Raw genomic sequence first — 27,849 nt, forward strand, 5'->3', positions numbered from 1 at the left:
TGCGTCCGGAGCCTGTGCTCTGCAATGGGAGAGGCCACAACAGTGAGAGGCCCCGCGTACCGCTAAAAAAAAAGGAAGAAAAAAAGCCCTGTGGTACTTACGGGCTCAGCTGCAAATTACTTCCAGAAAAAAAAATCTGCATTTCTTTTTTTTTTTCTTTTTTCTTTTTCGGTACGCGGGCCTCTCACTCTTGTGGCCTCTCCCGTCGCAGAGCACAGGCTCTGGACGCGCAGGCTCAGCGGCCATGGCTCACGGGCCTAGCCGCTCAGCAGCATGTGGGATCTTCCCGGACCGGGGCACGAACCCGTATCCCCTGTATCGGCAGGCGGACTCTCAACCACTGCGCCACCAGGGAAGCCCTGCCTTTCATTTCTTAAACGCCCTCTGGCTTTGATCCTACATCTGCTGATGAACCAGCATCCTCTTTTACAGAAGAGGAAGCCAACTCAGAGAGAAACTTTACCCTTCATATCAGGGCTCAACTAGCAGAGGTAAAGCATCAATCCAACTTGGCTCTTCAGTGGATACCATCTCAGTATCAGATTTTACTTGCAGCCCAGAGAAACACAGTGACCTACTACCTCCAGCACAGACAGAATAAAATAGAAATGTCTTTGTGTCCATAAGGCTAGTAAGATACCATACTAAGCCAAGATGCTGTAAGCAGGCCATCCATACAGAGGACCAGCAACCGGAACTCCTGAGGCTTCCTGCCAAGGGGACTGCATGTTGTAAGGCCAAGTTCTCCTATTTATAAGTGGACTTTCTCCTTCTTCCCAACATTTAGAAAAAATATCTCTCTTCTTTGCACAGCTGGGTAGTACTCTTAGCCATTTTTAATGAGATGTAATTTTTCATGTAACTCCCTAAATATGGCTCTAAACTATTCCATCTCGCAATCAGCATATATCCTGAGAAAGCCAATGCTAAGACAGTTCCCTCCTCTCAACCTTAAGAATTAAACATGATGTCTTCAACTAAACTATGAATAAAAGCAGCACAGCCTAGTGGCTGTAGGAGAGAGACAGAAACAAGAATTCTTGATCCTGGGTCTGTTCCTCAATTTCATCGTCTGAGAAGTGAACTGAAGGTACCCTCATCTCTACAGATATGACGGGAATGAACTTACCAGCCTGCTGCTCTGTCTCTAGTAAGTTGTGTTTCTTTGTAAAATCATAAAATTATGTTTTTACAATATTAATTGAACGTGCCACAACACTCTGTCCCCAAAAATATGTTGTATAGGAATAACTCTTGTTTTTTCTCTACAACAGTCTATTCACAGCATATTTCACTTCTGGGCACCAAACATGTGGGTTTTTTTTCTCCACATCCATCAATTCTCCAATGCCAGCAAGGTGTCCTACGATTACCTGGAGATACTGTCAGATCCCACAGGTTGAGGGCTCAGTCCCACAAGACTGCCCCCCATTTCAGATGCTAATCACAGGCCCGTGTCGTTACCTGTGATTCTGACTGACTGCCTATCAATCCGAGGTTCCCGGCACCCCCTTCATGGGTTCTAGAATTTGTTACAGAGGCTCATGGAACTCAGGAATACAGTTTACTTACTATATACCAGTTGATTATAAAAGTATACAACTCAGTTAAGAGCCAGATTGAAGAGAGATGCGTGGGGCAGGCCGTGTGGGAATGGGCTCTGAGGTTCCATGCCCTCTCCAGGCGCAGGACCCCCAGCCCTGCACCTCCGTATATTCATCCAACCCAGAAGGTCTTCAGTTAGGGTTCTTTATGGAGGCTCCATTACATAGGCATGATGGATTGAATCACTGGACGTTGGTGACTGAACTCCATCTCCAGCCACTCTAGCCTTGGAAGGTAGTGGTGGTAGAGGGCTCAAAGTGCCAACCTGCTAATCACATGGTTAGTTTTCCTGGCAACCAGCTCCATCCTTAGGTGCTTTCCAAAGGCCACCTCATTAACAAACTCAGGTGTGGCTGGAAGGGGCTTGTTAGGAATAATAAAAGACATTCTTTTCACCTTTGTACTCTGGAGCTACTTCAGGAACTGGAACAAACAGTAAACATTTTAACAAAAGATGCACTTGTAGCTTTTATTACTTAGGAAATTACAAGGATTTTAGGAGCTCTGTGCCGGGAACCATGGAAGAAGACCAAATATATATTTCTAGTTATATCACAAGATCACATATGTACAAACTAAACTTTGGAAAGTCAATATTTCCCACATAACCAATTGACATTTCTGTTAATGCTACATTGTTGTCAAAGCAACCATTCTCATTTTTAAAAACTGTAAGTTTCTACACTGCGATTGTTGATACGCTGGATCTCTAAGAAACATTTTCTTTAAGTGATGGTGGCTGTCTGTACTGGGAGGGTCAAGGAAAAGAGTGCCTTTTGTGTTTCATTAGATGCTTAATTATAGTCATGCTCTGCCCAAAAAAGTATTTTTTAAACACTTTTTAAGTGTTTCAGAGAAGAAGCATAATTAAGTGAACCAGTCTCTGAATGGAGAACAGCACAGGTGCCAACCACTCTTTCCGCAATTGCTCAGGGCCATCTAGACCCCTGATGGACACTGCAGCAATGCCCTCACTTGGAGTGGCCATAACTGGAACGGGGCTTGAAGTCTTTCTCCTTCCCAGTCTGTAGGTCAGATAGTTAATAGTCGCTACACAAATGATTAAATTAAAGGCTTCCTTACTTTATAAAATGAAAGTAAAGATGTCTGGCTTAACAATACTTTAATAAAAATACTCCATTTCTCCATTCTTGATATTCAAGTAAGCTATGGTTTCTACTTTTTTTTTTAATCCTTACATGACTTCCCGTGGAAGAGATAAATTCATTCTTGGGAAGGCCATTCTTGATGACATTCCTTTTTAAGGTGAGGGCCTTGTTTTAACATACATTTCGTTTCATTTTTTAAAAATTCTTTTGGAAACCATTCTATAAAGGAAGGCTTTTGTCTTTCAGGTGGTAAACTGGTATAAACCAATTAAATTCGATGTTCATATGTTAAACATTTGTGAAGTGCTTCACTTCACACTAAACTTATTTGCAGAGAGAGCAGAAGGGAAGTGCTCATCTAGTTTCATTTTGCTCTTCCCTCTTCAGACTCCTTATCAGCGCAGTCATCCTCCAAGCAGGATGGAAGCAAGTGTGGTCAGAGTACTCTGGGGTCCCTTGGGCCTCGTGGAAAGTCCTACAGCAAGCATGCCTTCGAAAGGTAACTTGTGTTTCAGGTCAAGGGTGCTCAAAGCCAACTCCTATGGGGAAGCTGCAAGAACAGTCACATAATGGGCTGGGGAGGGAGGAAAAGTAGGTGGGATGTGCCACTGCAACCAGATCCATTGCAATATAATTAGGCTGGGAATTGCGGTAGAACTAGGTCAAAGGCAGCTGCTTATTCTGAGAGGTATTATGCAAGCAGAGATGGGGAAACAAATGAGAGCTATCAGGACCAGGTGTCCTGTGAACTGGAAGGGATGATTAGTGATGGCAGTGGGGGATTGGGGTGGAGCTGGCCACCAAACCCAGTGACGTCTTCTCCTGAGCCCAAGGCAAATCCCGGCAGCATTCCTCTGCCTTCCCTGATGGACTGTGTCTGCGTGGAGAGGACAGTGAAGAGATCTACAGCTCACACTTGTCCTACGTAACACTTCTTAACTAACACATGAATGTATGTGGAGTCTCGGAAGAGTTTCCAAGCATGTTTGGGAACAGTTCATGGGAAACAACCCTCTGCAGAGCCAAATGCTAAAGATAATTAGGGGAGAAGAGAAAAACGTGAGGAGAAGGCAAAGTGAATATCAAGAAGGAAGAAAAATGAACTTCATAAAAACATAATTTTACACACACACACACAAATAGAAAAGAAAAAAGAAAAAAATCAGAGTGCAAAAATAAGCTATTTTGTTTCCAAGCAAAGGCAAATTGTATTCTTAGAATAAGGCAAGTGGTAAAAAGTTTGAGAACCTTCCCATCACTCTTTTATACTTACTTAATTTTTTAAATGAAAATACACAATAATGTAAGGTTATAGTAAAACCGATAAACTCATAAATCCCTTGTAACAGTGTAAATGAGCACAACATTTTTTGAATATCAATTTGGCAATAAGAATCAAAAGCTATAAAAATTGTCATAGCCTTTCACCCAACAATACTACTGGGCATTTAACATTAAGGGAATAAATCACATACACACAAAAAAACTACATGAAAGTATTCACTGCCACATTATTTTTAATAGCAAAAAAAAAAAATGTTTTTTAATGGGGGCTAGAGACAAACTAAATGTCTCAAAACAGAAGAATGATTAAGTAAACTAAGACACAGAAACACAGTGGAAACCTATGGAGTCATTAGAAACCATAATTATGAAAATTATGAAGTTTAGGTACCAACATGAAAATGTATATGATATATTTAATACATAATCTTTATTAAATATCACTAGATGGCCATTACTACTAGGTAAAACATGCAAACCTATGACAAAGACCAAGAGGAAATGGGGCAAAGAGACAATATGTTAGGAACTGTAGAATTGTGAGTGACATTGCTTTCTTTTTAAAATTTCCTTCACTGGTTTATTGTGTGTCCATTAAACACAGTATGGATTTTCTGGACTAGTGGTAAAAGCAGAAACAATAAAATGAAAGGATGGAGGCTCTTAATAAGAATCTTTTAAGCTATTAATCAAACCTTTCTTTTCCCTCGTCTTCCTGCTTTTATAGACCTTCACAGTTGTCTCACTCTGCTGCCTAGATACATCTCTTGTCCATCTCCCTTTACCATTCTTAGGACCAAAACCCAGAACCACTAAACCTGCCCCAGTCAGCCCTCTTTCACCCCCAGGGCATCACCGTGACCTCAAATGCCCAAGGCTTTCCCTCAGCTGCCTGAGCCTGCCCTGCCCTTTGTGGGTCCAAAAGAATCAAATGTAAATAGTAAAAGGCAGCAGCATACTGGGCTGCCTGCTGCCAAAAGCTGAGATTTCCCAGCACACACCAAGCTATAATTAACAGGAGGCAATGCCAAAAACAACAAAGGAGCTTCAAGAAAACTATGCTAAAATACTCCTTGGTTTTAACTACATACACATTCTTCTCTGCTTACCCACCCCACCCTCCCTATTGTACCAGAAACTCCTCTGAAACCACCAGACTGTAGAGAGACACTAACGCTGCTGCTTGGAGGGCAGGAAGAAGGTGTGTGCTGAGACCACAGGGACAGCCGGAGCAGGTCACTCTTGAGAAACAGAAACACTGTTCTCAGAACGAGAAGGAAATTAGTTAATCCCAGCCCAGGTTACTTAATGGTTTTAAGATTCTGTGTGTCTGTGTGTCTGTCTGTGTGTGTGTGTGTGTGTGTGTGTGTGTGTGTGTGAGGGGGTGACAATGCAAGTGAAGTAAAAAAAAACAGCTCCTAGGTCTGCTCAAGAAAATTTACAAGAACTCCTCCAGCATGGATTGGTTTGAGGCACGGTGGAAAGTATGACTTCTATACACTTCACATCGAGCCTGTAGTTCTCTGTCTTCAGAAAACCTCCCTCTTCAAAGAGCATTCCTAAGCATTGCCCTGATATCGTCGTTGGTGACTACCATTTAGGAAGGACTGCCTAGACAACTAGCCTTACCCCTTGCAGCATCCTCCCCTGACAGTTTACAATCCCTTTTGGAACCACTGCGACACTGGGGGCAGGCGACCGTGAGGCCAGCGAGGAAGCCACGCAGGTCTGGGCTTTTTGTCTCTCACTGTAAGCACTTACCTTCATAAGAGGCAACGGAATCTCTTCTGTCACAAGGGTTATTCCAGGAATTTCCTGTGATGGGGGAAAAACATACACACAACTGCTAAACCTATCAACTACCCCCAGCCCAAGCCTTCAGGAAGTGACTTCCGTGCAGACAGAAGCTGAGGGCAGCTCCCAGTTTGCTAACCTCTACTTTAAATAAAACTTGGGGTTTATAAATACCAGTGAACACCGCCTATCTCTTGCCTCGGGAAGGAAAATATTCTGTAAAGTTATTATTATAATAGTTGACAGTGTCACTAAAGGAAAGGATAAACTATTATGAAGAAATACAGAGTAAATAATGTATTATTTACACATTTCCATTTAAGAACAAAGGAGGCAAATTATATTTGCACCATCAAGTATAATAATAAGGTGGACACTCCTTTTTTTTTTTACTCCTTCCTCCCTCTCTTTCTCTTTCACTTAAATGTATTATAGTTGGCCCCTGCCTCACTAATGGGATTCTTTTTTGACCTCAGTGGAAAACTGTTCTGCACCTCATCCTCTACCGTGATTTCGGAAATAAGAGATCCCCATAAAGTGTTTACCTAGCAAGATCACCATGGCAAATGTGCAAGACGCAATTCATATCAGGAAGTCCAAATTATAACATTCTGCTAACTAGTGAGCATTAAAACAGAAATTTAAATAAAAAGATAAACTGACAAAATTGCCACTTATTTTAAAAAGTGTGTTTCCATGTTAATTATGTATATTAACCTGTCAACTAGTCAATTCCTCTTTCATTTCCTAAACACTAAGTAGATGATATATAAGAAAATACAAATAAAACCTGGTATTTGTTTACAACTTAAATGTCCTGGATTTTATTGACATACAATATTTCTGAGAAAAAGGGCATCACAGGGATGGAGAAATAAACTTCCAGAACATTCAAGCAACTGAGTCCTCCAATGGACAGGAGAAAGCCTGTAATAAAAATCTATGTATGCTTCACTTATCACTACTCAGCAACAGAAATTTCACTACAGCTCTAGGTTATAAATAGCATCTTCAAATAAGTATAACAAGGCTCACTGTCTGCAAAGCATAATTCAGGATTATCTATGTGTAGGACAATATTTTCTAGTATCTTAAAAAACCCAATTCAGTTATTTACAGAAATAATCTGTCTCCATACAGAAGTACGAAATTTATTTATTAAGGGTATAGCATTAAGAGCATATGCAGATTAGAGAAAAGAAAATGATTTACATCATTGCTAAAGAAAATCATAGGCTCATAGAATTTCAGGATTAGGAGAGACCTTTAAGGTAACCTACTCCAACCGCCAGAAGTCTAAAGCAACATGATAAACCCCAAAATAAGCTCTGTACGCAGTGGTTAAAACTTTGGGTTTTTTCATATTGTACTTCTTGTAGGACATCCTGATGTCACTCTGTATGCCCACACATTTCCTCTGCCCCACAAAGGAGGAGAAATGCAAATGTGAAGAACTACCTGTCAGGATGACACTCACACAACATCCAACTAACACATGCACCATGTTTAAACACAACCCTGGGAACCAGAGGTCCAGACCCAGCCTCCCAGACACTGAACACAAGACAGCGACAGCCAGCATTGGGTGGTGAAGGGAGGAAGATGAAATGTACATTTCCTGCTTCTGGGGGAGGGGTAGGGATTAACCTGCGAACTTCCTGGCACATTACCACAGAGTCTGCATGTATATTGACAAGGGTTCTTCAAACAATGAGGGCCTGGAGAAGAAACAAGCTCAGATCTTTCCTTATAATTTTACAGAGAGGCATGAAAGTTTACGAACTCCAACAGTGAGAGACAAAGAAGAAAGGGCCTTTGGGAAAACACTACCATTGCGTATACCAAAAATTTAGAAATTTTTCTAACATGGGACTTCCCTGGCAGTCTAGTGGTTAGGACTCTGCGCTTCCACTGTAGGGGGCACGGGTTAGATCCCTGGTCGGGGAACTAGGATCCTGTGTGCCGCGTGGCGCAGCCACAGAAAACAAAAAAAAGGAAAAAAATTAATCAAACACATCTGATATGCCTTTTTAAAGGACTATATTTAGATAGTCTAAAAACAAAATGGGAAGTGTTACCATTTATCCTAGTACTTATTTTCCTGCGTCTGTGCTACCTGAATTAAATTTACTTTTCTAAATGCTTTTTTGATACAAACCTCTGCCTTGACACTAAGCACACAGTAGTTCTAACATCTAAATATGAAAGGAGGAGAGGCAGAACCTTTTTCAGGGGGAGCCTATACATGGTTTTCACTTCTGATCCAACAAAGCTCAGTTCACTGAACCACATTCAAGAGAAAATGAACAATGTTTTCTCCTGAAACATTTCTTCCCAACTAAAAGGAAGGGAGTCTGGACCAACAGGAAGAAAAGGTTGAATGGCATGGATTTGCTTAAGATTACTGACTTTTACTGATCTTGACATTCTAAAGTTATCACAGATTTTCTTTCTAAGGCTGGGAAAAAAGCTCATGAAGGTGCTAATCTACTAAGTAAATAGAACAGCTCAGAATAACAGCAGTGGTCCAGCCGTTGCTCATTTATAAAACCCTAAGAAATATTTTCGTCTATTCTAGCTGCTTGAAAAAAATTAAAAACTAAAACCATTTGAAGATGATAGAGGCTTCATTCTGCTTGGTAGTAGGAAGAGTAACACGTATGCTGTGCCTTCTCCTTCAGTTCTGCTGTTTTATGTAAATAAAACTGGCCAACAGCAAGGACTCACTATTATTTTTCTGCCAGAAAACTCCAATTCAGATCCTTATGCATCAAAACAGAAAATGAAATCACAACCTTGGTTACTGTGACAGGAACGTCCTACAACTGACCCACAGCAGTGAATCAATTTTAATTACAGAAAGAATATAAAGTGTTAACTTACTGTATCCCAAGTGAGCAGTGAGGAGTATGGCAAGAGTTTATCCATGTTACTTGTCTCTGGATAGATGCTCCAATATGAAGAAGCTGAGTAAGTTTTGGTGGGGAAAAAAGACGTTTTAATATGAAGAATAAGGCAGTAGACGTTGTAATGCACCCAAACAAGCCAACCCACAAAAGTTTTCATTGCCTTATCCTTCATCTGCAAAAGGTTAATCATGGTTCTATCCGCTGATTAAAATGTTCAGGTTCTACTTTTTACACTGAGAATAATTTTTTAAAAATTATTTGGCACTTACATCTATCCAAATGACGTTATAACCACTTCACACAGAACCAGCCAACACAATGCTTAAAATAAATCACTAATAAGGTTATAGAATCAAGATCGTATCTTATATGTCATCAGTCTCTGAACAGCCACAGCTTCTTACAAAGCCACAAAAGAATGAAATTTAATTAGGTGCTGACTACAACAGAGTTTTAAAAAAAATGAAAAAACACTCCTAAACAGCATTTTGACAGATTGAGGCATTATCAAGTTACTGCTTTCCCTGAAGCAAAAGGGTCAAGGGTTCAACTTAATATGCACCATCAGCAACACCTACCAATTATAAATTCCTGAATGAGGTCAAATGAATGGCAGGCAGAGATGTTCTCAGAAATCCACTGAATAATCTTTAAAAAGTAAGAAGACAAATCTATTGGTATTTAAATCTGCACCCTGCCCCCACCACCAAAGAAGTACAAAATATATATGAATAGTTTAAAATGTTATATCTCTTTTAGAATTGCCTAAGAACACACTCACTTCTACACAATCTCTGAGATACATAACGTAAGGTTGTGTGGATAAAATATAAATGAGGTCCTTTTCATGCATCATTTTAATAAATGCCCTTGACTGGGATCCAAATAAGCCTTCTTGAATCCAATGTTCGTTTTTGCTAGAGTAGGACATATTACAGCAAAGTCGCAGTGTGAAGAGCTATGGATACAGGAGAAAACCAAACTCAACCACTGAGCTTGGAGGCAGCAGACCTGTGTTTGAATTTCAGCTCAATTACACCATTTAATCATTGTGAGCATGGCTATGCTATCAAGGAAGGTATAATCCCTGTTATATCAACAGTTCTCTCAATCAACCTCTATAACCATCCTCACCTGCTGCAGGAACGAAACCCCTTGTTCCCGACCTTAGAATTGATGGTATGAGGCTTGCCTAGCCATAGGGCACTCTTGCATTTCTGATCCTGCCAATAATTGTTCTTATTTCCAAACCTACTCATCAAGCTAGTTGTGCTTATTTTCACAATTAGTTAAGTTAATAAAATATTACCATAGACAAGTGAAATATGGATACAAAAAGAATGCTGGCGGCTCAATAAAAGTTGATAGCTTGGGAAAGACTCCAAGGCATGTCTCTAAAACACTTATTAAAAAACTAGGTGTGAGACAACTATAAAAGAAAAACTTGCCTGATATACACAAACTATTTAAAGGAGGATTTTTAAACTATTGACCTCCTTAGGGAATAAAATGAAAAGAAAAAGAAAGTAACTGGAAGAGCCATACAGGTACAGATAAAGAAAGTCAAGACATTACTTAGTGGTTTTATGAAAGAAAAACGATTTTGAACTCCAATTAGCTGATACACAAAGAAAGGGCTGTAATCTACATCAAAAGATACAGGAATAAATGTACATTTATATATTTTAGGTTAAAAGAAAATATTTAGGCCATCTTTTTTCAATCGACCAACCACCCATTGGTCCCAATCAAGTCTAATGGGGGGTTTCTTCAACTTCACAGAATAGCTGTAATATTAAATGATAAGATGTATGAAAGTGCTTCATAAACTATAATGTGAAATATAAATGTGAGCTATCTCTATTTAAAATGTCATAAATAGATTTTATTTACCACCAGATTTTAGTCCTTTTCATGATATACACCAAATACAAACCAGGAGAAAAAGTAGATATTTGAGAAACTATTTACCGAGCACTTCCTTGTTAGCACTTCCTAACATTTACTCACAATATGGAAAAGAGAAGAGTGAAAAGAACAGACACGCCCTCCCAGTCTGAGGTCTGTGTCCATAAAAAAGGAGCACAAACGAAGAATATGTTCAAGTCACGACGGAGACCGTAAACCTCAATTGTTACCAAATAAAAATAACTTCTGTTCATTTCAGCTACTAAATGTACACGTGTTGTCCATCTGCCACTTTTTAAACTTAAGCTATATTCCCACCTTGGCTTCCAGTCGCCGTGAGTCTCGGCCACATGAGAGCACACAGTGCAACAAGGCCAGCTTCTCGCAGTCCAGCCGGGTGTTCCACAGGAACTCCAATAAATATGACTGGTTGAGGAGCGCCCTATAGAGCTTTCCAGAACCCCAATCCAGGACCAGGGATCCTGACAGTGACTGTAAAGGACTATGAGGTAGCATATCAATCACTTCACTGTTTCCTGGCCAAAAAAAAAGTAGATCAGCAAATAAAAGAAGCCCCTCTGCCCCAAACATAAATATTAACGTTAAAACGAACCCAAACGTACCCTGTTCACGAGGGGGAAAACTACAGCCATACCTGTCAGAAACAGACTGTGGCAGATCAGGTCTGGATGTTGAATGTTAAGTAGATGAAAGAAATGACCAGGCAAGTAAACAGCTACATAATAGTCTGCGGGAGAGAAAGATTTAAGTCAGTTCCACGTGGCAAGAGCTGTATAGGTACAGATAAAGCCAACAACTTTACGGTATCCCTATTTTTCTTTGAACCTCTTAAAACACAAAGGTTTTGACCAATGTAATAAGAAGCTGTCTGATGTCAGTACGGTCCATCTTCCTAGCAATATCTCATTTTCTTCAGACATTTAGCCATGGTTATCTTAATTTATATCTGTAGTTTTGTTTCTAAGAGAACTGTGGCTTTATAGGAATCTAAATGAGCTCTGAGAGCAAGTTAGAATAAAAAATATCCAGCAACATGAATTATTCCTTAATCTGACAGGCTGGAAATAGCTTATCATGGGAATTTCCTGCATAATTTCTGCCATGTGGGGGAAGCTCTACAATTTAGTTTCCTATGTCTGCCCACTGCTCATCATCGTTGTTATCTTCTCTAAAGAAGCTTTAAATTGATACTCATCAAAACAGTCTCTGCAGGCATTCTGACACTTTGTGAAGTACTAATTTGTTTCCATGCATAGCAAGCTGCCTAGAATGCACATCTTCACAGTCCCTGCACTAGATATTTCTGTACAAAGAACATTTGTATACAGATTGAGGCAAGGTATAAAAAATAGGTTTCTGGAGAAGGGGGCAAGGTAGAAGTAGCCCTTGCCAATAATTTTTCTAGGATCTTAGAAAAACAAAGAAACTCATACAACAGTAGTGAATTTCATATAGATGAAACATTTAGATTATAAGTGAGCCAGCTAGACTCTTTTTCCCCTAAGAAGCAAAGAAATACATGCTAATAATGTACACAGAAGGCATTCTGTGGAAGGGAAAGGAAAAAGGATGTAAAACTAACCAGCTGACTTATAAGTGTCCTTTCAGTCACTGTGGATTCAGTGATGTTAAAGTAGTTAGCACAAGTGGTTGCAATAATGTTACCATTATGGTAATGCATAAGTAGAAAAACACAAATAACGATATAGTAGGGCACAGGGGAAAGGCATCAAATGACCTAGATTAACTCCTAGCCCTACAGCTTAGCCAGTTAATTAGGGTGGTACTATGTCCCTGGGAGAGGGGGCATTTGGAAATACATGAGGGTGTTCTGAGTTGTCACAATTTTTCAGGTAGAAGGGAGATTCCTACTGCCATTTGATGAGCAAGTGGGCTCCAAGGAGGTTAAATCCCTCAATGTGCAGGACCCTCCCACCCAAAAGTTACTTTCTCACCAAAAATGTCAATAGTACCTGTGGTAGGCTGAATGATGGCTCCCAAAAGGTGTCCACATGGTAATCCCCAGAGCCTATGAATATGTCACCTTAAGTAATAAAAGGGACTTTGTAGATGTGATTAAGGATCTTGAGGTGGGGGGGAGGGATCCTGGATTATCCAGGTGGACCCAATGTAATCACAAATGGTTTTATAAGAGGGAGGAACAGGAAGCATGACTACAGGAGACCACATGATGATGCGAGAGACTGGAGTGATGTGGTCACAAGCCAAAACATGCTAGCCTCTATGTGCTGGAGGAGGCAAAGAATGAATTCTTCCCTGGAATCTCCAGAAGGAACCATTTCTGCCCCCACCTTGACACCTCAGGACTCACTCCTTGCAGAATTCTCACCTCCAGAACCATAAGACAATGTGTTATTTATCTAGGGGCTAAATGTGTGGTGATTTCTTATTGCAGCAATAAACGAATATAGTGCCCCTGATAAGAGACACTAGAAGAAGCTTGGGCACACATCACAGACTTTCTGAGACTCAGTTTCATTACCTGTAAAATGGGGATAACGTCACCAAGAAGAATTGTTGTAAGGATCAAGATAACAAGTAAAACACTTAGAATATAGTATTAATTTTTAAAATGATAGTTTTTTAATGTATAAACATATCTTTCTTATATACAGGTGTTTGGGGTTCATGGAAAACTTCCTCCAAAACTCTATTCTTTAATATTTCAATCAATTTAAGCCCCTTTTAAGAGGGTGACAATTCAGGGAAATTCCATGCAATAAATTGCAAAAAAGACATCACTCAAAAAGCAATACTGTTGTCATAAAAATTACCTCTAGAATAGTTCTAATCTTGGGTACAATTTTGTGCCTATATATTAAAATCTGTTTAAAGAAGGAAAGATGGCTTAATGTGAGATAGCCTATTTTTACAAAGCTCTAGTATTTTTGCCCTCTCCACGCTCTGAAGACCAGAGATTAAATCATGCCTGCCCTTTTCAAGAGTCAATCCCAGGGGTAAGAAGAGGAAGGATACCTTTGACCTCACAAAAGGCTAAGTTTTTTTAGTGGAGAGTTCCCCACATCACTCTCGAGATGGGATGCTGATAAAGGATTTCTGATAAGAATCAAGTCTCAGACCCAGGAAACCTTATATTTATCCTTCTTACCACAGGAAGCAGTAGAAGCAGCCCTCTCTAAAGCAACTTCCCACAGGTTCAGAGCTCATATTAAAAACTGGCACATACTGGCCCACTTAGCATGAGATATCTCTCCTCATCAATAGTACCATTCAAAATAAAAATCTTTTTTCTTTGCAACAGTGTGGATGGACCTAGAGAGTATTATGCTCAGTGAAATAAGTCAGACAGAGAAAGACAAATACGCTATGTTATCACTTACATGTGGAATCTAAAAAATAAAACAAATACGTTTAACAAAACAAAAGCAGACTTACAGATATAGAGAACAAACGAGTGGTTACCAGTGAAGAGAGGGAATGGGGGGGCAAGATAGGGGTAGGAGATTAAGAGGTACAAGCTACTATGTATAAGAATGTACAGCACAGGGAAATATAGCCATTGTCTTGTCATAACTTTAAATGGAGTATAATCTATAAAAATACTGAACCACTATTTGTAAACCTAAAATTAATATAATATTGGACATCAATTATACTTCGATTAAAAAAGACCCAAAAAAATATTTTTATGGTCTTTATCACTTTGGTTCTCACTTTGCCCAGTTCCTTCACACAACACCTTCCTAAACCTTTGTCATGATAGTAGATGGGCTGGGAAACAGGGAAAGAAGAAAATCTTCAAGAATCCATCTGCTCTAAACCTGAAAGCTAAAGCTTTTCTTTTTAAAATATTGTGCCATATCCCATATGCAAGCAAACAACAGTTCTGTTTAGTCTTGTGCTAACCGGTTTGTGCCCCTCACCCCAACTGGCATGGAACAGCAGCTTTCAGTAGGGAGGTACAATAATCCCCTTCTTTATTTTCTTCATTACAGACTCACTATGTTTAAGCCAAATACTCAAGTTCCCTTTACCATACTTACTCAATGAAAAACAATCAAGCTGATCCATAAATAATTTATGGGACTCAGAAGCTTCTAGCAATTACCAACAGGGAACAGACAATTTCTCAAGGGCCTTTGTCTCTCTAGAATCAAGGGACAACATCACGTATTATTTCTCATAGGCTTTTAGGAAACCTCTCGCTCACCGTCATCATCTTTATACTAACAAATGGCATTTTAGGATTCCTACTAAAAACATAAGAAAGCCCACAGCCCAGGTTCCCTAAGAAAGGAGATGCATTGCCTCGCCCCCCTGCCAAAAGGCTGATTTTTTTCTGGGGGGGTGGGGGGGGTGCGTTCCAGAGGAAACCTTCCCTTATCTGGCTTCAAAAAGGTCAGTCATAGTCATCACAACCTGAGTCCCAAAGAGGCATGAGGAAAATGAGGCATAACATGTACCGGAAGAAGAGACAGAGCAGAGAGACGCCTGTGCCTCTCACTCACCAAGGCTGAGAAAAGTAATGCCCTTTGTCACACGTGAGTCAACATGCCCAAGAGTAGCAGTGAAGGTCTTGCCGTGCCCTGTGGAGAGAGAACATGAAGCCAGAGAAAGGATGTTAAGAAACAAAGAGCTGGAATTCCACCCAAGGCAGTGACTCCATGTCATACTCTCCACACTTAGTAACTGTGAAACTGACAAAGCAAGTGTCTTTGGAGCCCTAGAGCTCCTGGTTCCCTATCATTCTCCAAAAATCAGCATTGAAGGTGGATCACCTGAGTGCAGTCACAAGCCAGTAGTTGTTCTGGGCTTATGTATAAACTTAGACCTTAAAAGGTGGGTTGTGCTGGGATAGAAGGACCTGAAGAAATCTACTTAAGGATCCAAGAGGTGGAGACAAGGTGGCTCATTGGCCCTCGTGCCTCAAGGTTCACTGCCACACTCTTGCAGTCATTAAGGCCCTCAGAGATTTCTCTGAATCACTTAGGAATCTCACTGTGACTCAGAAAGGGTGTTAGACTATCTACTAAGGGCTTCACTCTTCTAACTCTTAATCATGGTTATTAGCTCTTAATAAAACTTTCAGAAAAGTTTTATTTTCTGGCTTTAATCATTAGATTAATCATTACAAAAATGTATGAAAACGTTCCGCAAATATCAGACTTGTACTATTAAAGCATAGATATAGGTCTTCGGAATTTACTTCTACTTTCTTCATTATTAAGTTATTCAACTCTTTTACTTTAATCTCTAACTTCTGAAGGTACTATTAGGCACTCCTGCAGAATAAACTCTGGTGTGACCTGGCATAAATTTTTTTTTTATTTTGAAAATTCTAATTTTAACTCTACCCACAGTATATACTATATAAATACTAATTTTAAGGAACTAAACAAGCGAAATAAATATTCTTTAGTATGGTTCAGGCTAAAACTATTAAAGGGCATTCTGTGACCAACTACAGAGCAAAAAAATTTGGGCACTTTACTCCTGTCCCCAAGGATGACTGTTGGCATATCAATTTCTTGGGCCACAGATGTATGAAATGAAATAAATGTATCTTAGGTCTAAGACCTGTTAAGGACCGAGACCAAGGAAGCTTTTAATTAAAACCCTATGTACCTTTGTAAGTTAAATCTATTGGTACCTTTCAGTTAGTAATAATAAAAAATCAAACACACACACTTTGGGCAAATACATCCCTTAGCATTGGTCTACAGGCTTAGAAAAAAGACACAGGTCAAGAAAAAAATGTATTACAAAATATTATTTTAAATGTAAAATAATGAGCTCACCTAATATTCATCATTCATGAATTTCTTCAGGAAATATGTATTATATAGGTATACAGATATACAATGTACTGATTGAATTTGTTACAAGGTAATAAGACTTTAAAGTCTATCTACTTTGCTGCTATTTGGAAAAAATGACTATGTAAAAGTAAAAAAATAAATGAAAAGTACCTTTATGAAAGTAAAGCACTGAATACGTGATTTGCTCCCAAGAGTCAAAGTTCGGGCAGTAACATACACACAAACTTCCTAGAAGGAAGAAGGTATTTAGTAAAACTTAAAAGAATCGTAGACAAATAGAAAGTTTCCTAAGCCACTTAACCTTACTGCTATTCCTTTAGATGTTCTGCCTCAATTTACCTCATAGATTATCCCCAAATTCTAGAAATGGACTATTAACAAGTTGCTAAGAAATTTCAAGTCAACAATTACTCCGCACACACTATAAGCAATTTACCGTGGTAGGTTACTGAAGGCTAGGAAAATGGAGAGAGAGAGACTTCTGTATACGAAATCACAGGAACCTAGAGAAGTTTATAAAGCTTCACGAGGTTCTCCTTACGTACATATACTCCCCTGTGCCCTTTTTTAGCTTGCTTTCCAGCCATTGCTAATAGCTATGGACCTCAGTTTATCAAAAACGTGTCTCCTATTTACAGAAAGTTTCCAGAGTTCTTCTTTATCTAGAACGGAAAGCAAACTGGGGCAACAAGAGCAAGTGTGGTGTGTGTGCCTGTCCCCATCCATATTTGGGTCACTGAGGAGAGCTCCTGGCATAGAGTGGCCTTTCCAGATGAGCCCTGACCACACTCACTCAGCCCACCACTCCAGAACAACCTCAGCCTTTCCACCTGTTTCAATGTGTAAAACTGTCCATCACCTCTAGCAGCTGTTGCCACCTGGACAGACTAGGTAAGTCCATCAATGACCTACAAATGAGGGCATTATGCTTAAACTGATACTTCTATTCTAATGCTAGCATTTATGTGATCACCTGAAATAGGAGATTTCCAGGGTGGAAAGGAACTTGACAAGGAGCCTGGAAACCTGGGTTCTAGTCCCAGAGCGAATATTAACTAGCTGTGTGAATTCAATCATTATTCTACTCAGTGAATTGCAATATTTCCTCTACCATAGTCCATTAGAGTTCCTTTATCAAAAATCATGGTAGGAAAAAAAAGGCCCATTTTCCCTAAGAAGACTATTTAAGGACATGTTTAAGCATTTCGTTATAATATTTATCCTTTGTGACTCTTTTAATGACTTTTAAGACTGCCATATATTGTTAGAAATTCATTTCATTGCAATATTTTCAACAGAAAACAAAAAAGAATAACTTTATCAGATAAAAAAGTAACAATTCTGTTAGATTTAAAATTACTGTTATGCTTAATGACCACCTTTTCTTTAAAATTACAGCAGACTCTTTAAGAATAAAATAATGCTATACTAAAGCAGATACAAAAATAGTAATTATAAGAGATAAAAAGTCCTCTGTACCACTTTGACTACTTTTATACAGTAAACATACTACCAGCAAAAACCCTACTGGTTTATCCTGTTCTTTTACGTTCTATGATCACAGGCATTTTTTAGCAAACGGAGTTAAAACTTCATCCTCTAGTAATAAAGAAACAAGAATTAAAACAAGCCACCACATTTTTCCTTTCAAATTAGTGAAGTTTTAAAAATGATAATCAATTCTGTCAATGGAGCAGTAGGAAGAACATTCTCAAATAATAGTAATGAAAGAGTGAACTAGTTCAACCTCTCCGAAAAACAGTTTTGCCGAGGATTAAATATATTCACACCTGTTGACCCAGTAATTCTTCTTTCAGGAAACTACCCTGAGGAACGAACGTGAAATGTCAAAAATATGAGAAAGATCATAACCTCCATTCTAGCAAAATCCTCTGCACACCATCCTTTAGAGAATTGAGGTTATCATTTTTCTTGTTTTGAAGAACGTTAAAGTGAGATGTAGAATAAACTAACCTAATTACATACACCAAGAGCCATATTCAGATCTCATAAGCAAATATCTCCAAATAGTTATGTTGTGGCTTAGTCCCCTCTCCCAATCCCAAAGGGGGGAAAAAAGACACAACAAGGGGCAATGGGCTGTGCACAGGCTCTGCAAAGCTGTCCCATCTCTAGAATTTTCTTTGAAATGTTCGATATCTGTGCTGTCCAATATGGTAGCCACTAGCCACATGTGGCTACTGAGCACTTAAAGGATGGCTAATGTGACTGAGGAACTTCTTTTATATTTTATTTAATTTTAATAACTTAAATTTAAATAGCCACATGTGGCTAGTGGCTACCCTCTTGGACAGCATAGCTCTGGAGCACTGGTTCTCAACTCTGAAAGTACATTAAAATTACCTGGGCCCACAGATGCCTAGGCTCCACCTGAGATCAACTAAATCAGAATCTCTGGGGTAAGATTCAGGCATCAGTATTTTTTAAATTTGCCTGAGTCATATTAATTAAATTCTCTAAGCCTCAGTTTCCTCAGTTGTAAATAAGGAAAACATAGAACCTCCTTCGTATGGTTCTAATGTGAGTGTTAAATGAGGTAATATGTATAAAGCTCTGGCAAAGAAGTTATAGCTGGTCATAAAGGTTAGCTGCTTTATTATTATTATTTCAGAATAATTTTGCCGCTATTTACAAGTTGGGGGAAGTCAGAGTTTGAAAAAACAAAGCAAGCTTTTAATGGCGTATTCAGAGATGTGTAATGAATATTCATCAATGATGAAGATAACATCTCAAAATTGGCTAGCCTGGGGGAAACCATTTGGACAATGAAAGCTATTATGGACAAAGTTTTCCAAGGGAAATTATCTCATTGTAAAAGGCTCTATAAAATGCTAAAACACAGGCCTAATTCTGGGAACTTGTGAAGGGCAACTCTTGCAATTATATGTACAGGAAGGAGAAGTTACACTTTTCACCCCTCACTACCTCCCAGTAGGAGGTGCACAAGAAAGAATTACAGCCACCATGGAGTTAGAACACACGGGAGAACTCTAAGTACAGCTTCAGGGTTGACTATTGGATAGGGAGTGTATTTTCTTTCCTTCAATTCTTTAGGAGGTCCCTGATTTGTAAAAAATTTATTAGAAAAATCTATACAAACTCATAATCTTAATACATAAGTGTCCTGACATTGGCAGAGCACTTTTGCCTATCACCAACTCTCATGAGCAGCCTCCAGATTTTAACCTCTAACTCCCTGGAAGGTAGCAGATATCATTTCTTAGGGTAGGAAAATTCAGGACAAAGATGCTTTCAAGAATGTAAAAAGTAATGCTGAAAGGACAAAGTAGCTCCCGATGACCAATATGTGACAACTGAACATCCAATGTTATTACAGCATCAGCATTAATGTAAATAGTTGAAATAAGTTGAGTTTGTAAAAAGCTCTGAGTCTACCTATATTTTTTTTCATGAACCATGTTTTCTGTTCTTCACACCAGGGGAAAATTAAGCTCCCTATTATAAAGGGAGCCATATAGGGATTAGACTATTTGCTCTCTTCTCCATTCCTACTTTGCTGAAGTAGGTATTTGTTTTAACAACGAAGGTTAAAAAGTTATTTCTGAAAAGTAATTTGGGAAATACATGAACTGACAACTTCTTAGTTGAAAAGCAAAAGGGTGCTTCTCTGGTTTATTTCATTGTAAATCTGGAAGCATCCCATTTGAAACAGGTTTATTTTTTCTATTTCAAAGCTGACTGCGAAAAGCAAGGCTCATTTGCTATTCTCCTAGATATTGCTGAGAAAGGAAAAAACACTCTTTCACATCTCGTGCCGGATTAACCTTTTATTTCTTAAGATATGTCATAGACAGCATGTTTATAAGCTGCTACTGTTCATGAGAAACTCCTATGGGAACAAACTAAGAAGGAATAAAAGCTTCATAGAATAAAAGCCTAAAATGATTATTTATATCCAACAGATTTAAAGTCAAGTACAAGGTAGTCAAGTACTAGCCTGGTCCCACCGCATGAGCTCTGGATCCCATTACATCCCACCTTCTAAGCAAATTTGTTCTACTGGTCATTCCTCTCTGCTGTGTACTGTCATCTTTTCTTTTCCACTAAATATCCCATAAGCATTCAAACATACTAGAGTCGCTACTGTCTCAAAAAATGATATTCCCTAAATCCCACTTTCCCTTTCAGCTGCTGCCTCTCTCATGCCTGCACACGCTGCTATAATTTTTCAACTCCCACATGACACTTAACCATTCACAATCAAGATTTCACCTCAATCACCCAGCACAAACTACTCACAGTAACCTCCACGCAGCTATACCCAATGGACTCCACCTCTCACCACCTACTAACAGTCACTCTCTTTTATGAAACTCCCTCTGCTCTTGGCTGCTATAACACCTCACTTGGTTTTCCTCTTCTCTCCCCATACTTTTTCCTTTTTCTTTGGATGTTCCACCTAACTTTTATATATTTTTGCTCCCAGATCTAATTCCTAAACCTCTTCCCTTTTGACCCTTTACCCTTCCCACAGCTTCAAATGCCAGCTATGGTCTAACAACTTCCACATTTATTCATCTCCAGTCCCGACTCCCCTTCTAAGCTCCAGGTCTCTTAGTTAACATGTCCAAAACAAAACTCACAATCTCCCTTCCTAAGCCCCACCAAAACCACTGTACCTCAGTAAATGGCACCACTGTTGACCCATTTGCTTGTGCCAGAAACCTGAGAACCATTCCTCTTCATCTAGTTCATAGCGGGTCTCCTCAGTTCCATCTCCAAAATTCATCACAAACCCACCTAGTTCTCTCTACCTCTACTGCCCATCCCAGATCAAGCCTCATCTCAAATATATGACTACACCTTATCCTAACTGCTCATCTCCCCACTTTTTCTCTTGTGCCCTCTGAACTATTCTTCACACAGCAGCCACAGTGATCTTTTCAAAATACATATCTAATCATGTCACTAACCACTTAGAACACTTCAGTGAAGGACTGTCAATGGACCCTAAAACCACCAGATGAAAAGTTGTTGGGGAAAAGGATAGTAATTTAATGCCAAAGTATCACCTCACAGATTACTAACGCAAAGGGTGAAATGTACCTTTACAAGGGAGACAGGCAGTGGTTACCACTTAACCAAATGACCAAACTTAGCGTCACTAACAGTAGGACGTCCTTACATTATACGTTTCCTGATCTGGTGCGAATAAAGTTCACAACATCACCTATGAAATATTCTTACCAAAAATGTTTAACCTATGTCTAACAACGCCTTTAGGCCTAACTTCCAACTTACAGAAAATGGAAAGGAAAGAGAAAGAAGTTAAATACTTCCACAAAGAAACAATTAGACAAATCCAGAATATGAGATATTCCACAAGGCAAATAGCCTGGACTCTTCAAAATGTCAATGTTGTGAAAAGAGAAAAAGAGGGACAGAAGATAGGAGGTGGGAATCGGTCTACATTACAACACTGCAGAGACAAAACAACCAAATGTAACGCATGGATCTTTTAAAAGTTATATGCGTACATGTATCTATTCGTGTATATGCATACACATATATACATACACGTGAAAAGGACTTTTTAAAAAACAATTATGGAAATTTGAATATGAAATAGTTTACTGATTAACGTAGCTAATTTCTTTCAGTGATAATGGAAATGAGATTATGTAAGAGTATCCTTAACCTAAGGAGATACATGCTGAATTATTTAGTGGTAAAGTATCATGGTGGTTGCAACTTACTTTAATGATTTAGTCAAAAAGAAAAAAATCCAATCTATTTAAGAGGAGAATGATAAAACAAATGATAAAGCATTGTGAATGATATGATTATTTAAGTAAAAGGTACATGGACGTTCATTATATTATTGAACTTTTCTGTACAATTGAGCATTCTCAAAATAAAAGGTCGTCATAAGAAAAAAGAAAAAACTTTAATGACCTTATGACCCTTAAGATAAAACCTAAAGCCCTTCCATGGTCTGCAAGGCCCTATACAACCTGGCCCCTGCCCACCCCTTCAACGCTCTCTCGCAATACTCTCCCTCTTGCTCACTCTACTTCAGTCACCCTGTTCTTAGTTCATACACATCCTTCAAGTCTCAAAGGAAATATCATCTCCTGCCCTAAACTCCCCAAGACTGGTTTATAGAGGGACTTACAAGGCTGAGGGAGATCCTGGATGGACAGAAAAACTATAGGATGGATTTTGAAGGAGTGAGGTGGGAAAGGAAGCAATTTTCAGTTTTCATTCTGTAAAATGAAATGTACTGGCTGGACTAGAACATATTTGAAGATATTAGTAGCTTCCATTAAACATCTGTTACATGTTCTCATGGCTTCCTGTAGTTCTCATTCATAAAATGTACCACGACTCTATTCAAATACTACGTGTGCACTTATTTAATGTCTAACATCCATACTGAATAGTAACGCTCTACTAAAAAAGGTTTAGGTCAGTTTTGCTCACCATTGTATCCCCAATACCCAGCACACAGTAAGTGCTCCATAACTGTCAGCTCAACGAATACCACATAATTTGGCTTTAAAGGAAAGCAATTTTAGTCTAAGCGTTACTTAAGTGGTAATTGTCCACTCAAGTTGGGATGTTAAAGATGGCTATGAGATTTAGTTATTAGAGTTGATTATTTAGATGATTATTACGGTTAATGAGCAGTTTTTCCACCAGATTCATTGACTGTAATCATACTCCTCTCCTCTCATTTTCAGGCATTTTTTTCCCCTCTCTGTTTTCTCTATCTACAATAAACAGGTGTTAAGAGATGGAATATTGTACACTAACAACTTTATGTGAAACTCTGATTGTCAGCTCAGGTTATAGCATGGCTCTTAAAGCAGCTAAGCACATAGGTTTAGAACCCAAACATCAGTAAGCCTGACACAAAAAGCATCCCGATCATCGTATGCCATTTGTTAAAAATGGAGCAGGTGAGAAAATGTAGCTTGATTAAATATGAATCTATCCCCTCTATTAGAACAATAATACAAAAACTATTAGAACAATAATCTGACTGTGGCTTCTTTATACAGACAGAAAATGTATAAAATTACAGTGGAGAAGGTAATTTGGTACGTAAATATCCATATAATCACTTATGTAAGAGTGTGGCCCTATTATATTTTATTTTCAAGATCAATATAGCTAAACAATGGCTAAATGTATGGAACTCAAGTATAATTAAGTAAATTAATAAATACAACCCAGTTCTACCTGTATGGTTGGTAAAAACACACAAGGTTGGGTGTTTGGATAATTTCTCTTGGTCTTGAAGATCATCATATCCAAAGTTGACAAGTCTAAGAACATAAATGCATTTACAAATAAGTTCCCTCATAAAAGATGTAACCACTATAATTTACCCACAGAAGTAGAGACATGTCCTCGAGAAATTCCAGTAGATAATATGTCTTTTGGTTAAAAAAAAACAAACTATAAAACAGTAATTTTTAAAAATACATGTTACATAAATGGCATGGCCTGGCAATAGAGAAAAATATATATATTCCTTTCAACTTACATTTTTATAAATTTTTTTGATTTTAGAGTAATGCTGACATTATGTTTCACAATGGACAGAAATGAATATTCATATATGATGAAATAAAGGTAGTGAAATATGTAACAGTTTGAGATTACCATTAATTCAAGCAGACTTTCATTTCTTCTGTGCAGTTATGGCCTTGTGTCTATTTTTTCAACAGTGTCTCATGTTTTTACTACATGTAAAATAATCTGGGGGAAAAAAACCTCGCCTTTTGTGTAAAAAGGAAAACAGGAAAAAAAGTAAAGCAATAGACTCAGCTGAGCTATAAGTAGATTGACCTGCAATATCCTCTTTGATGGCAACAAGAAAAGGGTTTTGATGTTTGATTCTAAACGTAGCTCTCTCTCTGAGTCATCAAATGCTTTTATTGAATCACAGGGAGAACAGCACTTCCATAGATCAAAATAAATGGAGACGTCCTACAGAAATAAATGACTAAGAAAAATCAATATGATTGCCTTTCCATGGAAAAACCCTGTGTTCAGGCTTGATAACATTTTTTATATTCCCTATAGAGAACAGAAACAGAAAAGATGACACCCACCCACACCCACCCACACACACACACACACACACACACACACAGAATATCAAACTATCCTTTTATCTGCATACCATAGATTAGGTATAAATATTATATAATCATTCTGCCCACAAGTGTCTATAAAAATTAATAGTAATCTGTGAGTAACTTACTTGAATCCTGAATCACTTAATGATACGTCCAAGGGTGCTTCAAACTGTCAAAAAATCAGGAGAAAACAAAGTGAAAAATGACATTAGTTAAGTGATGATAGTTCTGGAAACCAGTGCAAACCTGACAACACTGTGCTTGCCTAATGATGAAGAGCTCCTTTAACCAGCATTATCTTCAGAGGATATCCCCCGAATCCACAGACAGAAAGTCCACTGGGAACATTCTGGAGTTTACATACATCACAAGCTTGATGTGTATTTATTTCTCAAAAGGCAAACTTTGCTTCAGATTTAACTACCATAAATGGGTTTTATAATAAGCCAATTGGAAGGAGTAGACTTTTACAAGACACAGATAGATGATCACGTAAGGAGGGAAGGACTGGGTGTCTTTAGAAAGAGAATGAGTGAGTCCAAAAAAGGGGGTAGAAGGAGTAAATGAAATTCTTGTAATGGTATGATATCAATCTGTATTAGACACCAATATTAACCCTGGTCAAGAAGAATAATAATGTTCTGTCCATCACAGATAAAGATATTTGCGACTCCTCACTACAAGGCTGGCACTCCAAACAGCTTTTCCAGGAGTGGTTCTAGATTTGCACTGATTGAACTCTACCCTCTCACTGACTTTCTACCTTACACTCAATCCACCATCACATGTTCTTTTGGATCAAATGATGCATAATCACATAAAGCTATCTACTATTAACCACGCCTACTACCTCCCACTGATACTCTTACCCATTTTTCTTTAATATGAGGCATTCAGTTAGCAGAAATTTACTGTGTGTGCTCTTCTAATAATCTATATTAATTGCATTTGTTACAGAATTGAAGTCTTGAGATGGCAAGAACTATTTTACTTGCTCATACAAGTGACTAAAGAACAAGACCAAGAATGTTAAAATGCTGTTTATGATAATAGCTCTCTTTAAAAGGGGCAATAGGTTGTAAAATTTCCTTAGCCCAATCATTTTCTGGACTTACCATTAAGCTAAAGTGCTCATCAGCATAAAACTGGATGCATTTTAAGACACTCCTTGATTTCTAAAAAAGAAAACAGAGTGACAAATTAACAAAAAATCAACAGAAACACTAGTTTAAAGAGAGAGAGGGCTTCCCTGGTGGCGCAGTGGTTGAGAGTCCGCCTGCTGATGCAGGGGACATGGGTTTGTGCCCCGGTCCGGGAGGATCACACATGCCGCGGAGCGGCTGGGCCCGTGAGCCATGGCCGCTGAGCCTGCGCGTCCGGAGCCTGTGCTCCGCGACAGGAGAGGCCACAACAGTGAGAGGCCCGCGTACCGGAAAAAAAAAAAAAAGAGAGAGAGAAAAGGAAGCAGCCAAAAATCAAGCAGTAATGAAAACCTCTCCATTATTTTTCATCAACTTTTGTCGACTGCCCCATCAATGAAAATGAAGTAATTAATAAATTAAAATAACGATAATGTCAAAATTAAACTACTCCCACAAAAAGGAGGGCCAGTGGTCTAGTTTTTACCTTCAGATCAATGTAGTATAATCTCTGCTCTGACATATCCCACTGAGCCCAAACAAAATCTTCGGCTACTCTCTGTCTTGGGAGATGGCCGGAATTTTTAATTACCTAAGGAGGCAAAGAGATTTTAGAAATAAATAACATTTTAAAGGAGAACATATCTGGGTTTCATAATTATTTTGCTTATTCTATCTTTATAATACATGTAAATACTTCCACAGTTTATTTTTAGTAGCCCCTACCGCCAATACATACACATGGAAAGTCTTTCCAAAAAAGATTTAAGGCGTCATTTCATTACTTGCTCCTCACAAACACTCTGCAATAAACTATCTTATTTTTATTCTTAGTTTGGCACACAGGCTGGGGCTGCTGAAGGCAAGGCCACACCTACCACAAACCAACAGCTGTGCTAACACAAGATTCAGAGCTTCCTGTTCTGGACATAACCCACTCAGGTATCTGCAGTCTGGAGGGCTTTACCACCAAAGGTAGAGACTGTTAGGCCAAGGGAAAACTCAGGCCTGGGAGAGGAGGGTTCTGGGCAATGATCCTAGATCTGCCATAAACTCTTCATGTGTCTTTGGTCAGGCTTCTTACCTTTATGTCTTCCACAATGAGCATGATGATACTGCCCATCTCTCAGCAATACTTAACTATTCATCCTTCAAGACCCAACTTAGGCACTGACCTCCTGTAGAAATCCTTCCCTCACCTCCCAAGATGAAGGCAAAGCTCCCCATCTCTGTATTCCTATGGTGCTTTGGCATGCTTCTATTACAATTACATTTTAATTAATGTTATAAGTCTACCCCAATGAGTATGCACTCTTCTACAACACCTTTACATTCTCAATGGCTTGATTGTTTCTAGCATGTAGAAGTACTCAAGGAATACTTCTCAAAAGAAGGAAAATGAAATAGGGTACGCAAGAGTAAATTGCCAAGGAAATGATAAGTGTAATACAAGGAATTTAGAACTCACTTTCCTCAAAACTGCTCATCAAGCAAAGGTGATCTATATTGGGACAGATGAGTAAATGATGAAGACAAGTTGATGTAGAAGAAATAAGGAAAAAAGAGAACATCAGAATGGTCCATAGTCATACTTCAACCTCTCTAATCCTAAATGGGATTTCTCCCATGAGGCTAACTAGGAACTCAGGGGAGGACAGGGCATGCAGAATCATACACCTCTATTTCTTGTTTGCCTAGTTCCATCAAATTTGCTGGAAAAAGATCCAAGAGTACAGTACCTATCTGACTCTTAACTTCGGGGAACCCATCTTGTTTCCATTTTTCTGAAATTGTTTAGGTTAGGGTAGATTTGGGAACTGTCAGATAAAGGCCTATACTAGCAAGACATGATCGTCAGAACACGGCAACCAGGTTCACATAGCAGTTCTGTCCCTCTCTAGAGTTTCCTCACCTCTGTGAGTCGAGGTTGTCGTGTTCCCTGTAAACATGGGATAATTACAATACCACCTCTAATGTGTAGGGATGCTGTGATGATTATGCAGACCTGCACATGGCTTTATGAAGCTGTCATCTAAGCCTTTAAGAATGAGGGCAGGGGGCTTCCCTGGTGGCGCAGTGGTTGAGAGCCCGCCTGCCGATGCAGGGGACGCGGGTTCGTGCCCCGGTCCGGGAAGATCCCACATGCC

General features: G+C 38.9%; 1 protein-coding gene across 5 annotated transcripts in view; it reads right to left on the reverse strand.

Annotated features, from left to right (window-relative positions):
* Positions 1 to 27,849, reverse strand: part of GSAP (gamma-secretase activating protein) — an 87,060-nt gene that overhangs the window by 30,687 nt on the left and 28,524 nt on the right. For 3 of the 5 annotated variants that reach the window (XM_065883821.1, XM_065883819.1, XM_065883822.1), the window contains 11 exons: positions 26,190 to 26,294; positions 25,679 to 25,738; positions 24,689 to 24,732; positions 23,659 to 23,744; positions 16,582 to 16,659; positions 15,121 to 15,198; positions 11,265 to 11,357; positions 10,928 to 11,145; positions 9,280 to 9,349; positions 8,676 to 8,758; positions 5,760 to 5,813 (listed from right to left, as the gene is read on the reverse strand). In XM_065883821.1, the coding sequence (XP_065739893.1) occupies positions 5,760 to 5,813; positions 8,676 to 8,758; positions 9,280 to 9,349; positions 10,928 to 11,145; positions 11,265 to 11,357; positions 15,121 to 15,198; positions 16,582 to 16,659; positions 23,659 to 23,744; positions 24,689 to 24,732; positions 25,679 to 25,738; positions 26,190 to 26,294 (969 nt within the window). Of the gene's footprint in view, positions 1 to 5,759; positions 5,814 to 8,675; positions 8,759 to 9,279; positions 9,350 to 10,927; positions 11,146 to 11,264; positions 11,358 to 15,120; positions 15,199 to 16,581; positions 16,660 to 23,658; positions 23,745 to 24,688; positions 24,733 to 25,678; positions 25,739 to 26,189; positions 26,295 to 27,849 lie in introns of those variants that run through there. The other 2 variants (XM_065883823.1, XM_065883820.1) reach the window with 2 other exon arrangements.

This window comes from Phocoena phocoena, chromosome 9 (genome assembly GCF_963924675.1).
Source record: "Phocoena phocoena chromosome 9, mPhoPho1.1, whole genome shotgun sequence".
NCBI lineage: Eukaryota > Metazoa > Chordata > Mammalia > Artiodactyla > Phocoenidae > Phocoena > Phocoena phocoena.